General features: G+C 40.3%; 1 protein-coding gene and 1 pseudogene across 1 annotated transcript; both read right to left on the reverse strand.

The window, feature by feature from the left end:
* Window positions 1–3017: 3017 nt before the first annotated feature.
* Window positions 3018–7840, reverse strand: LOC143848893 (G-type lectin S-receptor-like serine/threonine-protein kinase At5g35370). The gene is made up of 4 exons (XM_077357949.1): window positions 7639–7840; window positions 6972–7033; window positions 5088–5113; window positions 3018–4964 (listed from the first exon to the last, which is right to left on the reverse strand). The coding sequence occupies exons 1-4, from the start codon at window positions 7838–7840 to the stop codon at window positions 3239–3241; spliced, it is 2016 nt and encodes a 671-aa protein (XP_077214064.1). The 3' UTR covers window positions 3018–3238.
* Window positions 7841–9999: 2159 nt separating this feature from the next.
* On the reverse strand, window positions 10000–13048 carry LOC143848509 (G-type lectin S-receptor-like serine/threonine-protein kinase At5g35370 pseudogene; annotated as a pseudogene).
* Window positions 13049–16762: the final 3714 nt, after the last annotated feature.

The raw sequence follows: 16762 nt of genomic DNA on the forward strand, positions 1-16762 counted from the left end.
CACCAATATTTCATGGAAATTTTTTTTGTGGTTGCTAAACATGGCACTTTAGATATTAATTAATGACCTTCCCTGAATTATTAAAAAGAAATAATCACTCGCTAAGGGAATTGCTTAACACCAATATTCGTCCCATTATCAATGAGTAAGTCAGTGATAAGAGGAAAATAGGTTTTCAAAAGTGGATTTTCATGCTTCCAATAAAAGAGAGAACTTAGTATTTTAATAGCCAATATCTTGAACCTCTATCTCCCCAAAGGTGATGGCCTCTGATCGAGTGGTCGTTGTGGGACTATCTCATGGTGGATCACAAGATCAAGTCTTCAATCCGTACATACGTGGGCACATGCATTGGCTTGAAAGTAGAAAAATGAATGTGGTTCCACATTTAGCCTCAGACAGCCCCACAACGAAAAACATGAAATTGGAAGGAATGGTAAGTAGGTTTTGTAGTTTGCCGAGAAAACATGATTTTTTTTTTTTTACTTTGGAAAATATTTTCGTGGAAAATGAGGTTACCAAACACTGTCAAATTATTTTTTTATGGAAAAAAATTGAAAATACTTTTTCTTACATCCAAACAGCCCCTTAATGTTTCATTTTCAACTAGGATTAACTTCAAATGATCATATTTGCAACAGAAATGTGATTCTGCTCGGTTGATTTATCTGCTAAGTCGGACAAAAAAAGTGGGGGCCCACATTGTTTGGGTGATGCAAGCAATTCATTTGATGGACCCACACATAGATAGGGTGTGGCCGAATTATCAGCTCTATATGATCATCCCAACCCTTCAATTTGTGGAGGTTTGGACGGGTATAAACCTCCACAAATCTGTCCATTTTATACCTCCACAGTTCAAAGGGTTAGGATGATCCTATGGAGCTGATTTTCTGGGCACACATTATCTATCTGAGGGCCCATCAAATGAATCCTTTGGATCACCCAAACAATATGGGCCCATCAAATGAATGCTTTAAATCACCCAAACAATGTGGGCCCACTGTGGTTATGGTGGACTGAGAAGATAACGTTATCTGCTCGACCGAGCAGGAACACTAAGCCCTATTTGCAAATGGGAACCAAATTTTGCAGTGTCCAAAGAGAACCAGAGGGTGTGTTCTCCAACACTTCTTATTCCCATTCTTTTAGACTGGGCAAAATGGGCGAGAATCCGTTGGAGCGGAAAAATGAAAGAAAAAGGTAAATCGAGTCGGTGTTGAAGAACGAAGAACGTACCATTCTTGTTTTCTGGTAGCATTTTAGGAATTATAACAGCATTTAACAACCAGATTAGAAGAGCTTAATATGAAAGGACAAGGGAATGTGGAGCTTCAGCTGGTATTGTCCCACTCAAAGAGATGCTGTGAAGGAATTTTATTTTTCCAATTGACGACTACAAATATATATTGTCAACTACAATAAATACTGCATCGAAATATCAAATTCCGCACCAAAGGTCAAAAAAAGTGCCTCAATGAATTTTTTTTTTCTTCCCAAGGTTTGGTAAATGCTTAAGGTTAAAATTAAAAAGGCAATACTCTCATAAAGATTTACAAGTAGTTTGAAAGTTGTACCTGAATTAATTTTTACCTTAAAAGGAGCTAGTAAGTAGTATACCTTAAAAATTGTTTTTGAAGGGAAAAAAATTCCGTGATTGCCAAACATGTATTTTTTGTGAAAGAGGGGCATCTTCCTGATAAAAACAAGAAAATTGATCTAATTGTTGAAGAAAACCAATTTCAATTTAGCGACAATCTCTAGTTTTAAAAATTGCCCAAAAAATCAGCTCCATAGGATCATCCTAACCCTTGATTTGTAGAGCTAAAAAATGGACAGATTTGTGTAGGTTTATAGCCGTCCATTTCAACCTCGACAAATCGTAGGGTTGGGATGATCCTATGGAGCTGATTTTTTTGACACACCCTATCTATGTCAGTGCCGCCCAAATGAATGGTTTGCATCACCCAAACAATGTGGGCCCCCACTATATTTTTGGCACGGACTAGAAAGGTTTTCTAGTCAAAAAGTCGTTATTGCATATTTTGTCTTTTTTTCTACTGGGCATTCCTTATTTATGCTTTCAATTTACTGGTATATTTATGATTTCAATTTACTGGTATATTTATTGCATAGTTGTTCTCTTTCTTACTCTTCTTGTAGATTTTTTTTATGATTTCAATTTACTGGTATGTTTATGCATATGGTATCAAAGCCTTGGTGGGTTTCAATCTTGGAACGTGAGGATATCATCAACGGCCAGAACATGATAATCATAGAAGGTGGCTATGAAATAGAGAGTTGTACTTAGTTGCTTGGAATTAGAAAGTACCATAAAAAGGGCGGCCCAGTGCACGAGGCTCCCGTCATTGCCAAGTCTGGGGAGGGCTAGATGTACGCAGCCTTACCCTTGCTTTGCAGAGAGGCTGTTTCCGTGACTCGAACCCGTGACCACCAAGCCACAATGAAAAGTACCATAAGAACTACATATGTCACAGAATGTTGGACTGACAAACAGGGAAGGCAAGCGGAGTAACTAGCGTTCTAAATATGTCTTTAGTGCAAGATTAGGTTTCAAAAGGCACTTCTAGGACTAGGATTGAGTCAGGTTAGGGTTGAGGGAATGCTAACTCAGGTTAGCCTAGGGTTGGCCTCAACCTGATCCAACCCGACCCGAGTTGTACCCCTAAAAGTATTCAGAGCATAGTAATGGCAACAATTGGAGCGTGGATCATAGCGGACGATCCCAAACGGTATCCCGAAAACCAATAAACATTTTAATCATGGTTTTTAGATTGGCAAGATTGGGGATTTTGATCATCGCTTTATGTAACAATGATCAACATAGTCGGGACTGTGCTTAGTATTCCTCATCTTCCTTCTAAAGAACAGCTAACAACCTTCAAGCCATTTTTGCAAAAACCATTAAGCTTATTAAACAACTATCCCTGCTATAGAGATTTTACAAGGCTAAAACCAAATCCAATATAGTGTTCCAATTTAGAGGGAAGCCAAATCAAAACCTCTACAGCACAATCATTTCACTTGATAAAGCTATCGAGGCTCATTCACACCACATTTCAATTAAAAGGAAAGTAATCTGAGGTAGATTTCTCTCCTTGCCCTCAACAAGAACCAGTCTTGTATAAAATGCAAAACCAATGTACATTCTAACAGGACTCCTTCCCATGACTACAAAGTTGAAACCATGTAACAGTTCTTTCGCCGAATTGGAGCGCTATCTCGGACCCGAGATCTGCTGCGAGGAAAGGTAAGAATTGGTACTATATGTGCCACTAGTCGAGGTTGTTAACGACGTATCGGCGAGCGTTCGATTGAGCAAAGTGGGCTCCGTGGACCGCCTACCATGGACCCGCAAGAAGTTCAAGGACTCCACCCTTGGTTGGCCTACGACGATCCCCCCTTCCAACATTGCCACTACATTCGCCATGCTCGGTCTATGCAACGGTTCCTCATGAATACAACACAATGCAACTTGAACTAGCTTCTTTACTTCCTCCTCCGTCACTCGCCCCTCTAGCCTTGGGTCGGCAAGCTCTAGATACCGCCCTTGCTCGTGCATTTGTAATGCAAATAATGGGAAGTAAATGGAAGACGGTGAAGAAGATGACAATGATGAGAACCCTTCATTAGTCTGATCATAAATGTACTGGGTCCGAGCTGAGCAATTCTTTCTCCCTCTTATAATCTCCAATAACACCATACCATAACTGTACACATCGGTCTTATCTGAAATCGCGGCGTTTGTCAGCCACTCCGGCGCGAGGTACCCACGAGTCCCTCTCATGGTGGTGAATATATTAGATTGCTCTGCGCTCATCAATTTAGACAACCCAAAATCCGAAATCTTCACTTGCAAATGATCATGTAGGAGAATGTTTTCTGGCTTAATGTCCAAGTGAATGATCTTGTGTGCGCATCCTACGTGCAAGTATGAAAGCCCTCTCGCCGTTGCTAATGCAATTCCCATCCTCTCTTGCCATTCCAAAGCTGGTCCTGCCCCGAAAAGGGCTCGGTCCGATGAACCCCTATTCATGTACTCGTAAACCAGAAGCCTTTCTGTTCCTTGTGCGCAGAATCCTAGCAGTTTTACCAAGTTAACATGGCGAACTCCTCCGATTATTGCAAGCTCAGTTAAGAATTCCTTCTTCCCTTGAATGCCTACATTGTTGATCCTCTTCACGGCGATAAGCGTCTTATCCGAGAGTGTACCCTTATAGACCGATCCGAATCCACCCGACCCAATCTGATTTTCGAAATTATTCGTCGCTGCTTCCAGTTCTTCATACTTGAATCTCACAGGCAACCCTGGAATTGAGATGTTATCAAACTCATCCACTGCGATTTTTGAGTTTCTTGATGTTCTCCACAGCACCACAACTACAAGAATCATAATTAGAAAGAACCCTGTACTAGGCAAGAGGATCAACGCGGCGATCGGAAAACCTCCTCCCGAATTGCCATTCGAGCTCGACGTAGACGACATAACAAACGTCTTAATATAACCCAAATTATCATTTTCTACTGTAGCACTATAGAACATTGACCCTAACTGATCTTCAAGAATATAACATGAAAAAGAAGAATTAGTATAGAAAAACCCCAAACAAGAACAGTTCTTACTACACAGATCTTTGCAGGCCGAAAAATCCGAACCAGAAACCGTAGGATTTGAGAAACCATTAGCAAAGTACTGAGAACCACCTCCAAGTCCAATATACGAAATCGACCCATTTGAATTACAGTTAGGGTTAGCCAATTGGGCCCCACCTGCCGGTAAACAACCACCGTTAGAAGCTGAATAAAACGAGGATGGACACGAACACACAGAATCCGATCCAACGGTGCAGAGTCCGATCGGACCGCACGATAATGGGAGCCGGCAATTGTCCGATGGGGCCGCAAATTCCTCATTCCAAGTAGTCCCAGAGAGACTCCGGACACTGCATCACCTGGACACATAGCGTTGTGGCTCTAGCTATTTAAACTCCCTTTCTTTCGTTCACGTGAGTTGTGATCGCACAACCTGCAAATTATGAAACCCTAACCCTTCAAAATGAACACACCTGCTGAAGCTATATGCACATAAGACCTAAAATCCCAAAAAAAAAAAAAAAAACAGGAAATAGAAATGGAGATAGAGATCTTGCGAGAAGGAATGAGAAGAAGAAAAATAACCTAATGGAGATGGAGATCGTAGGAGATGAAGATCTTAGATACAAGAAAAGGAATGGAAAAAAATCAGTAAAATACACATAACTGATTTAAAGCCCAATTTAATACGTTAATAACGCTGGATTTAAAGCTGGTACATGCGTTTGGGAAGGAATAGTTAAAGGAAATTGCAACTTATGGTCATAGAGCTTAATCACTATATTCGTGGGTTATAAACTTTTGCCTCATGTAAATAACCCAAAGTTGCATGTTTCCCAATTTCAGCTTCCTTATGACCTATAAATCTTAAAGGGTCTTAGGCACAGCCTTACTTGGATCACAAAATACATGGGTGTTTTAAGAGTTTTAACCCACAATCTTAGGCAGCAGAGAGTTGCATAAATGACCCTTATTGTTTTGATCGTTTATGTCAAGTTAATTCTCGACTCTTACCTTATCACAAACAAAGATAGGGCCTCTACTTCTTATTAGAGAGACACATTTAAATATGGCTAGAAAATTTAACCAAAAGGGTAACACCTTCCGCCACCAACTGTCAGAGTCCAAAGATCCAAGATGTCATTGTGAATGACCTTTAGTAGATCAATACTCTTGGTAACACCCTAAACCGATTAATCTTTGTATATTTCTCCTTCAATGTACCCCGTATCATTGTTTAAATCGATAAAATCAAGTGAATCTAGAATTCTTCTTTTACCCAACTATCCTCAGATATGTGGTTAAAAAACTTAACCTACTAATTGGATAAATTCTTGTTCACGCGATTTCATTTATTTCTAACAATACTGATTATCTTATTCTAATGCAAGGTAGGCCAAGTCTGACCTTGAGAGAAGTGCAATCCAAGTCAATAAGGATTGCCCTGAAGAGAACCAAAATCACTAAATGGGAAATGGAAAACTAGAGAGAATCCATTATACTTCCAAACCTTGATTCATAGCCAAAGGAATCAAGTTTTTCTAGAATAAGATTTCTAGTTCATATGAAACCAAAATTTCAGAAAAGAGTGGCGAGTAATAATGGATTCAACAGCCACCTTTATTCTATTTCCCGATATAATGGTATACTCTCCTCTACTAAGCACCTAACTCGCACCAAGACCTCACATAGAATTCTAAATGTACAAATCTTTTTCCGGAGTACTTACGAAATAGAAATCATAATATACAAAGATATGGTATTAATTCCATGCCATATCAAACTTAAGGGATCCATACTTTAAGTATGTGTCATTTATTATTCAAGATAATGGCACTTGATACAAAGTTCACTCTCTTTAATTGATAATGCTAAGACCAGTCTATATCTTCATGACTCTAATGCTGCCATTTAAAATAACCAAGAGGTGTGTCGAAAGTGAGCACAACCAAGGTTCTGAATCTAAAGCCTTTCAAAGTGTGCTCAAAACTACAACTTTGGTGAATATACTTTAAGGTTATCAAAACACATCATAAGGGTATTTACAAGTGCTTCCAATGATCCTCTAAAATATTCACTAACTACATTCAAGAACTCCTTTGCATTTTCGAGTCTTAAAAATATCTCGAATTGCATAAAAATGGAGGTCTACCATTACTACTAGAGTGATACTAACATTGAACTCCCACTATTCATAAGCATCTTTTAGATGTGGGTTTAGTGAGCCTGTCATTCAATGATACATAGTCTAGCCTTTTGTAGTCTTGAATTATGCAGATCTATTCCATCACTTGCTAAGGTTTCTGACCCACTAAAGTACTCAACATAATCGGTATCTAGAAAAGACACTAAGATACCAACAACTTCAATGTCACAGACACAGACTTGCAGTTCCAAACATGCTCACTTCTTATAACACCTATTCAGTCCAGAAATGGAGTTTAATTAACTCAATCCACGATTTTAATCAATCCAACTGAAAAGAATGACTAAAATGTATAAAATCATGATGATACATAAGTGTGCTTCTAATTAGATACCATATGTGCCATCGTGGGTCGTCCATTGGACCGTGCCATGATGCAGAATTGGTTTCTAGTTTAGAAAACACAATACCATGATTATGAAGAGACACCGGTGTATCACCGTGGTCGTCCGTTGGGCCGTGCCACGGCACACAATTGGTTCTCACATACAATACTCAATCAATCTATCTTAAGGGAAAATTAGTTAGATTGCCCAGAATCACAAAAAAAAAAACACAAAAATGTGACCCCGACGAAACATCAGACGTGTCATTGTGGGTCGTCCGTTGGGCCGTGCCACAACACACAAACGATTTTCAATTCAGGAAATCACAATACTGTGATTCTGGCGAGACACCAGGCGTGTCACCGTGGGCCGTCCGTTGGGCCGTGCCACAGCACACAATTGGCTCTCCCATGAGACCAACTAGGGCCTGATAACCCTATACTTGAGGCGCACATCACCGTTGGGCAGAAGTATAACCCCAAACCAGGTTACCCAGGCCTAGTCCTCTCACACCGCCTATTTGTGCAAAACAACAGTCATCCGTTGGGCTAAGTGTTGCTCTTGGACAAATAGTCGCAATTGAAAGTGGTTCATAGTCCATAAATGTGTCATTGTATGCGACACTATTCTTAAAATTAACCACGTAACCATAAGCGATTTCGTTTCCTAGTTGGAATCGCAGTTCTTTGTTCATTCATTTAGTGACCAATCATAACAAGATATAGTTCAATTTCAACTAAAAATAATGAACAACGTAATAAACTTGTGTATACAAAACCAACTTTCAAGTTCTATGATCAAACATAATTCAATGTTTTAGGATTTGAAAATACACACTATCAGTTTATTATAACCATAAGCTTGGGTTTTAAGCATATCTGGCATGAACTAATGTGCATTCAAGTTAAAAGTTTAGTCCCATATATGATTTCAACTAATCATTTTAACCCTTAAGTTATATGCAAAACATAAAGCATATAAACAACATATAGGGGTGCTTAAGTTAAGAATTAGAAACCAAAGGTGTTCATTGACTGAGTTTTAATCATTAAACAACATCAAAACTTTACATAACTGGGTCTCCATGGCATTTAGTTAATTCTTCAAGAGTTTGAAATCAAAATTAAACTCAAGGCCCACTTTAAAAAACCCAAAAGTTATAAAATTACACTGGAATTTTAAAATCCAGACTCCGAACACCAAAACAGACCTTGGAAACGGGTTCATAATGGTCTAAAACCATAGGAATGGTCTAACCCAAGTCCAAAACCCCAAAATATTTGACTTAAAATCAAACTTACAAAACCAAAAGTCTTGATTTTACACTGTAACTATATCATACAGTGCTTAAATACCAAAAATGACCTCAAAAATAGGTCCAGAACGGTCTGTAACCTTATGAACCAATCTAATCCGAGCCCAAAACTCCAAAACTTTTGACTCAAAACCAAATTTATAAAGTCAAAAGTGTTAAAAATACACTATAAGTGTATTATACAGTGCTCAAATGGCAAAATGGATAGCAAAAATGGTTTCAAAGGGTTGCAAAACGTTCGGAACCAGTTTTACTTGGGCTAAAATCCTAAAATATTTGACTCAAAAACCAACTTGAAAAATCAAAAGTTTTTGAATTTACACTATACCTATATGATACAGATGCCAAATGCCAAAACTGACCCAAAAAATGGATTCAAAATGGTGCAAAACCTCCAGAACCACTATAATCTGGCCAAAAATCTCACAAAAATGGGCCAAACCGAGTCAAACACAGATTTAGGCCGTTTAGGCCTATGGGCCGGTTCAGGTCAGGTTGGGCCATGCGGTCTGGTGGGCTTAGAGGGTCTACTGGGCCCTTTTTAATTGAAAAGCCCGTCGCGGATCCTTGATGGGCCCGCCAAGCCCGACACTATTCACCGTCTTCTTCATTAAAATAGTGAAAATTCCAGCAAAATCCGAAAAAACACTCAAAGTTCGATTTATTATTGCGGCTTCGTTTGAAGTCCGATTGAGGCTCACAATACGCCGTTGGACTCGTCTCTCAACGAACTTCGCAACCACGCTGGAAAATCTCCGGTCGGACAAGCCGGTCGCCGGCGGCACACGATTTTCCGGCAAGGTCCAAAACTTCCCCAAAAGTTAAAATTTTCATCTTTAAATCGCCGCCAAACGCAATCCAGACATCGGATCGACGAACCGTTTGTTGCGTTGGATTCATAGGAACACAAGCAACGTTTCAGTGCCATTTAATCATCGATCCGACTCCAAAATTGATGGCGGCACTCAAAATACAAGTTTTCACAAACCCTATTTCAATTACTTTTAATGTGATTTTCTCGTCATTTTCTCTCCGGAACCGTGGCTCTGATACCACATGTAAGTGTTCGATACAATATGAACACCGGCAACGGATCTTAGCGATTCAACATTGAGAAAATCACATGTAACAATATGGAATAAATTGAAATGAGAAAAAGACATACCGGAAGCCATGAATCTTATTTTTCTTTCTCTTAAGGTTTCTCTTTGCTACACAATAGTCGGTGATGGGGACCGGTTTCCTTTCTCTTCAAGCGTGGATCCTCAAAGTTTGGAAACAAATTCGTTGTGTGCAAATAGGACCCAAGAGTACCTTTTATAAGCGTTTGTGGGAAGAGATGCGACTCCTCATCGCGCCGATCCCTCTCCCCAAACGTCTCTTTATGTTTATACCTTTTCACATAAAGTCTTTTCATTAATGACTTTTCACAAACGTAATTAACTAACCAAATGATCTTGACCGTCGATCTTGCAAAAGCCACATCCACCGTTAGGATTATTTCCTAACATCCCTGCTATGGAGATTTTACAAGGCTAAAACCAAATCCAATATAGTGTTCCAATTTAAAGGGAAGCCAAAACAAAACCTTTACAATACACTCATTTCACTTGATAAAGCTATCGAGGCTCATTCACACCACATTTCAATAAAAAGGAAAGTAATCTGACGTAGATTTCTCTCCTTGCCCTCAACAAGAACCAGACTTGTATAGAATGCAAAACCAATGTACATTCAAACAGGACTCCTTCCCATGACTACAAAGTTGAAACCATGTAACAGTTCTTTCGTGGAATTGGAGCGCTATCTCGGACCGGAGATCTGCTGGGAGGAAAGGTAAGAATTGGTACTATATGTGCCGCTAGTCGAGGTTGTTAACGAAGTATCGGCGAGTGTTCGATTGAGCAATGTGGGCTCGGTGGACCGCCTACCGTGGACCCGCAAGAAGTTCAAGGACTCTACCCTTGGCGTGCCTACTGCGATCCCCCCTTCCAACATTTTCACCACATTCGCCATACTCGGTCTATGCATCGGTTCCTCCTGAATACAACACAATGAAACTTGAACTAGCTTCTTTACTTCCTCATCCGTCACTCGTCCCTCTAATCTTGGATCCACGAGCTCTAGATACCGCCCTTGCTCATGCATTTCTAATGCAAATAATGGGAAGTAAATGGAAGACGGCGAAGAAGATGACAATGGTGAGAACCCTTCATTAGTCTGATCATAAATGTACTGGGTTCGAGCTGGGCAATTCTTTCTCCCTCTTATAATCTCCAATAACACCATACCATAACTGTACACATCGGTCTTATCTGAAATCGAGGCGTTTGTCAGCCACTCTGGCGCTAGGTACCCACGAGTCCCTCTCATGGTGGTGAATATATTAGATTGCTCTGTGCTCATCAATTTAGACAACCCAAAATCCGAAATCTTCACTTGAAAATGATCATGTAGGAGAATGTTCTCGGGCTTAATGTCCAAGTGAATGATCTTGCGTCCGCATCCTCCGTGCAAGTATGCGAGCCCTCTTGCCGTAGCCAATGCAATTCCCATCCTCTCTTGCCATTTCAAAGCTGGTCCTGCCCCGAAAAGGGCTCGGTCCGATGAACCTTTGTTCATGTACTCGTAAACCAGAAGCCTTTCTGTTCCTTGTGCGCAGAATCCTAGCAGATTTACCAAGTTAATATGGCGAACTCCTCCGATTATCACAATCTCAGTCAAGAATTCCTTCTTCCCATGAATGCCAACATTGTTGATCCTCTTCACGGCGATGGTCTTATCTGAGAGTGTACCCTTATAAACCGATCCAAATCCACCCGATCCAATCTGACTTTCGAAATTATTCGTCGCTGCTTCCAGTTCTTCATACTTGAATCTCACAGGCAACCCTGGAATTGAGATGTTATCAAACTCATCCACTGGGATTTTTGAGTTTCTTGATCTTCTCCACAGCACCACAACTACAAGAATCATAATTAGAAAGAACGCTGTACTAGGCAAGAGGATCAACGCGGCGATCCGAAAACCTCCGCCCGAATTGCCATTCGAGCTCGACGTAACAAATGTCTTAATATAACCCACATTATCCTTTTCTACTGTATCACTATAGAACATTGAACCTAACTGATCTTCAAGTATATAACATGAAGAAGAAGAATTAGTATAGAAAAACCCCAAACAAGAACAGTTCTTACTACACAGATCTTTGCAGGCCGAAAAATCCGAACCAGAAACCGTAGGATTTGAGAAATCATTAGCAAAGTACTGAGAACCACCTCCAAGTCCAATATACGAAATCGACCCATTTGAACTACAGTTAGGGTTTGCCAATTCAGACCCACCTCCCGGTAAACAACCACCATTAGAAGCCGAATAAAACGAGGATGGACACGAACACATGGAATTCGATCCAACGGTGCAGAGTCCGATCGGACCGCACGATAATGGCAGCCAGCAATTGTCCGATGGCGCCGCAAATTCCTCATTCCAAGTAGTTCCGTAGAGACTCCGGACACTGAATTTTCCGGTGGAATCCAAAACCGCGATCCGGAAATTTGTTTCCTGTAAAGTCACCGACCAAACAACAGTAATTCCGTCGCCGGAAAAAAAAAACAGACCAGAATTGCTCATTTGTAAATAAGAGATATTAGATTCAGAATGAGAGTGCCAAGATGCGCGAGGATCCCTAGATATTCTCCAGTATTCCATTCCTCTCCATAGTAAAACGGAATTGGAATAGGAATAGGGATAGGAATCTGAATAGGAATCGAAAACGGAATTCGTAATTGAAAACTGATAATCTCCGGCCGATAAATCGGTATGTGAAACGGAATTAGCTAAGGGTGGGGTGTGGATGTAGAATTTTTGTCCGATTGTGATCGTGTCGGTTGGATGATCGAAGCTCTGCCAAAGAGAACCGTTGGATCGATCGAGTAAGAGAAGATTCCCGGTTTCTAAAAGTTGTAACGCCGTTACGGGGGAATTTAATGTAGGGGTGGACCAGTAAACGGTGCCGTTAGATTCGGAGACGGAGAGTCCGGATTGAGTGAGAGACATGGTGCCTTTTCTGGAGATTGGACGGTTGCGATTAGCGGACCAGAAGATGGTATTGGAGGAGACGTGGAGGATTAAGAGATAGAAGTAGGATTGTTGAGAGAGAGGATCGAAGATTGAAGCTTGGAAGGTTCCATTTGGGGAGGAGAGGAAGGAGCCTTGGAAGGAGGGGGGTGTGAAGTTTGGGTACATGAATTCGGTGAAGGTGAGGGAAACAAAAAGAGGGGGTGCGTAGGATAAGAGGAGGATTGAGGTGAAGGATAAGATTAAGAAATTCATAGTGTGGGAAGTAGAGATTGACAGGGAGATTGGAGAGGATGAAGATGGTCGGAGACTACTACTACTTCCCTCCGTCAATTTCCTCTCCTGCTAAATAGGCCTTGTAATTTTATATTAGGGATTTGCTAGGGTCCATCGCAGAAGGGATTTAGCTGATGGTCTGTTGCATCTGACAGAAGCCACATAGGCTCACTTTTAAGCAGATTTTGTCTTCATTAATGAGGTGGCTGCTGTCAGATGCAACAGACCATCCGCAAAATGCCTTCTGTGTTGTACGCTAGCAAATCCCTTTATATTATAAATTATATATTTAAAGGAAGGAAGTCTAAGCCTCTATATCAATTGGTCAAAGTCTTTGTTCTTAGACATGGAGGAAAAAATGAGCCTAATGTGCACACAATTGGTCAAAGTCTTTGATTTTGATTTTGATTTTGATTTTGATTGATCTAAAAGCCAGGCTTACTACAAGCGTAACGTGCACACGAGGGCGTGTTTGATTTTGATTGATCTAAAAGCCAGGCTTACCACATAAACAGTCCGGATGAACCAAACATGGGGCCACAAGGGCGTGATTCATTATTTGGTATGATCGTTTGATAGTTAACTATAGTTGGCTAAGAGTGTCACTCTCAAATAGAAAGTAAGATTGTGGAAGATATTTAGGAAGATGATAAATTCCCACCCGTTTAAGGTGAATTGACGTCAATGACGCTTTTTTTTCACGTCAATTCACGTTGAAGGGGTGTGGATCATCCTACATGGGGTGCGAATTTATCAATTACCAAATATTTAAATGTGCGACCGTTAATATCGAAAAATTTTTAATTATAAAGCCGCATAATCAATTAATCAGTACGTACCCATGTGAAAAGGGGAGTGATAAATCAACTCCCTAAAATGATAAATCGACTCCTCATGTGTCTTTCTCTCTCCTCTAGGTTAGAGAGAGAAAGAGGAGAGAGATAGTCACATGGGGAATCGATTTATCACTGCCCATGTGAAAAATGGGAAATTATATGGTGCCTGTCAAAGTCCGGAGTAGGTGGTACGATGGAAGTACCACCCTTGATATTTGATCCAACACCAGCCTCTTAAAAATTGGGCTGCTGTTGGATCAAATATCAAGGGCTCGCACTGTGCTATAAAGAAAGAGCTAAAGTTTAAAAATATGAGGTGTGTAATTGCCATAAAGAGACCTATGTCGCAACGAAGTCTGTCCCCTCAAATCAGCCCATTCACTTTCCTATGAATGACTGAGATTAGTCTAACTAAGAAACCGTTGTTTTAATCTCAGCCACACACGAGAGAGTTAATGGGCTGATTTTGGGCGATGCACTTACTCGTGACGTAGATGAAATCACCTCATAAAGAAAATGTGAAAAGTCTAGGATTATTTTATTTTTATTACCTAAAATAAATCCAATAATATAAAGGGAGTTTTGCCAAAAATGTCCCTCCTACAAAGAATATAAACCCAAACAGTCCTTAGAAATTTGATATTGTCCACCAAGTCTTACTTTTTAAAAATTATTGCCACAAGGTCCCTAAACTAAACTGACGGTACCTTTTGTTGTAAAGAGTAAAGACTTACAAAATGACAAGTTTACCCTCCCGGCTAGCCCCATAAGATGATGCCTTTAATAATCACATTCACACCTGCCTAGCTTTCCATCATAGGTATATGAGTAGTTTAGTCTGTAAGACTACAAAATATAAAGTGGGACCCATGATCCGAACCGCTGATTTGCTAGTTTAGTCTATAAGACTAGAAAATATAAAGTGGGCCTCATGATTCGAACCGCTGATTTGCTAGGTTCGATGCCGAATGGGGACCTTAACTACCTGAACAGTCTGTTTTGGTTGGGATTGAACAATGCCCGGTTTTCATTGGAATTTCGTATGCATTGTTTGTTTTGGATTTTGAGAACCGATTATGTCCAGACCAAACAGGCGTAAGAAATCCCAACGAAAACCCTACTCTCCCACCCTCACACCCCTTCTTTCCCACCTTTACATCTACCAAAAGAATCCCAAATGGCAACCGGCTATAAGAAATCAGGAGAAAAAATTTACCTTGGACAGTCCCTCCAATGGAGAAATGGCGATCTCGGCTACTAGGTGCAGGTTTAGTTTTGATTGCGAAGAGATAATTGGAGGGTTAGGGTTTCATTTGTGAACAAGGAGAAGAGCGGAAGAGAAAATAAAACGTGGTATATTGGTTGAAAAAATCACTTACAACTAAGGGTAAGTTTGTCATTAAAAACAAAATCGACGGAGCAAACTAACAGCCTTGTCGTGGAGGTCTGATACCCAAGAATAGAATACGGTGCATCATATGGGGATTATATTCTCTTTTCCATCATTTGAGTGATCATTTGAATTCCCATTTTGTAGGTTAAGGTTGTCATCTGAACATCGTTTTGTATTTCTCCAATTTTCGTTTCACTTATACAGTGTCATTGCTCAGATGTTACTCTGAATGCCTTTGAGATATAATTTCCCTTAAAAAAAAAAGAAAAAGGGAGCTTGTTTAGCTTTCAGTCTATTTGGCAAAAATCCCTGATATAAAATATAAGAGAGGTTCTAAAGAAATATTGTTCAAACCACAAATAGGTGAACCATATTGTTCAAAGTAGGGGTGCAAGTTTGGCCCTGTCATCCCTGACCCGCCCTGACCCCGGATTTTCCAACCCTGGGGGCGGGTCAGGGTTCATTTTTTTAGACCTTGACTCAGGTTGGGTTAGGTTCTGGGTTAATGCCTACCCTGACCCGACCCGACCCGACCCTAAGTTTTCTATTATAGAAGTGAACCATCTATGCATGTTTCTTTTGCTAATGTTTTATATTATCTTGGATTGATGATTCTTTAGATTATTATTATTAATTGTCTTTGTTGCCCGTCATGTTGTTGAATTCATATTGTCTTATTTTGTTCCCTTTCCCTTTCTCTGTTTATTGATCATTTTGTTCTATATGATAAGTGGTTGCTTTATTTTTGGCACTCTTAACAAGTTAACAAGTATTTGCACTAGGGTCAATTAGGGCCGGCCCTGCCCTGCCCAATCATGGCGGGCTAGGGCCAGCACTGAGCCCTCTAGGGCGGGCCATGGGTTGAGGTTCTTCGGTCCTGACTCAGGGTCAGGGCCGAGATAATGGGATCCAAGGTTGGGCTAGGGTTTTGAAAAACCCGACCCTGTTGCAGCCCTAGTTCAAAGTATATATAGTATGTAACTGCATACTCTATGTAAGTACGTAGAAAATGTTATTCAGTCTCTTCTTTGAAATTTTTTGTGGTGATCGTTGCAGCCATGGACTCTAGCATGGCAGTTGTAAGTGTGGCAACACTAATAGTGGGACACCCAGCAGCAGTGTATCAATGACTGCAGAAGGGCTGATGTACTTCACCTCAGAAAAGATTCAATGGGGCGGCTTATTGCCACGTACACTGCTCCTGGGTGTTCCAAGTAATAAAAAAAGGGGGGGATATATCACTTATTTTAATTTATAATGATATCCCTAAAATGGATTTGCTATGGACCATTGTAGAAGGCAGCTGTTGCATGAGAGAGCAGTCACATCATATGACTTAAATGAATAAGACAAAAATTTGTTTCATGCAACAGCCTGCCTGCAAAGTAATGTTTTAGGTATGTGTGATTTCGATTTCGGTTATGACCGAAATCCGAAATTTCTTCTGTCGAAATTTAAAACCATGGATATTTCTAATCCTCCAATTGCTGACCACTAAATAGACTGTCAAAAAATATGAAAGCATGGTGTGTATTCAACAAGAAGTCCTCTACAAATCTGAGTGTTAAAATCATTGAGCAAGTGGCCTCCACTTTTACCATTGAAAAGAATGGGCATCCATCATATGAAAACCTTGATATATATAAGCCTATAATGAAGGTCCTTACATGCGCAAGTTGAAGTACAAAGTTCCATGATTGCCAAACATGTATTTTG

Source organism: Tasmannia lanceolata, unplaced genomic scaffold (genome assembly GCF_043159265.1).
Source record: "Tasmannia lanceolata isolate RefF3 unplaced genomic scaffold, GAP_Taslan_0.1 ptg000016l, whole genome shotgun sequence".
In the NCBI taxonomy this organism is placed as follows: Eukaryota; Viridiplantae; Streptophyta; class Magnoliopsida; order Canellales; family Winteraceae; genus Tasmannia; species Tasmannia lanceolata.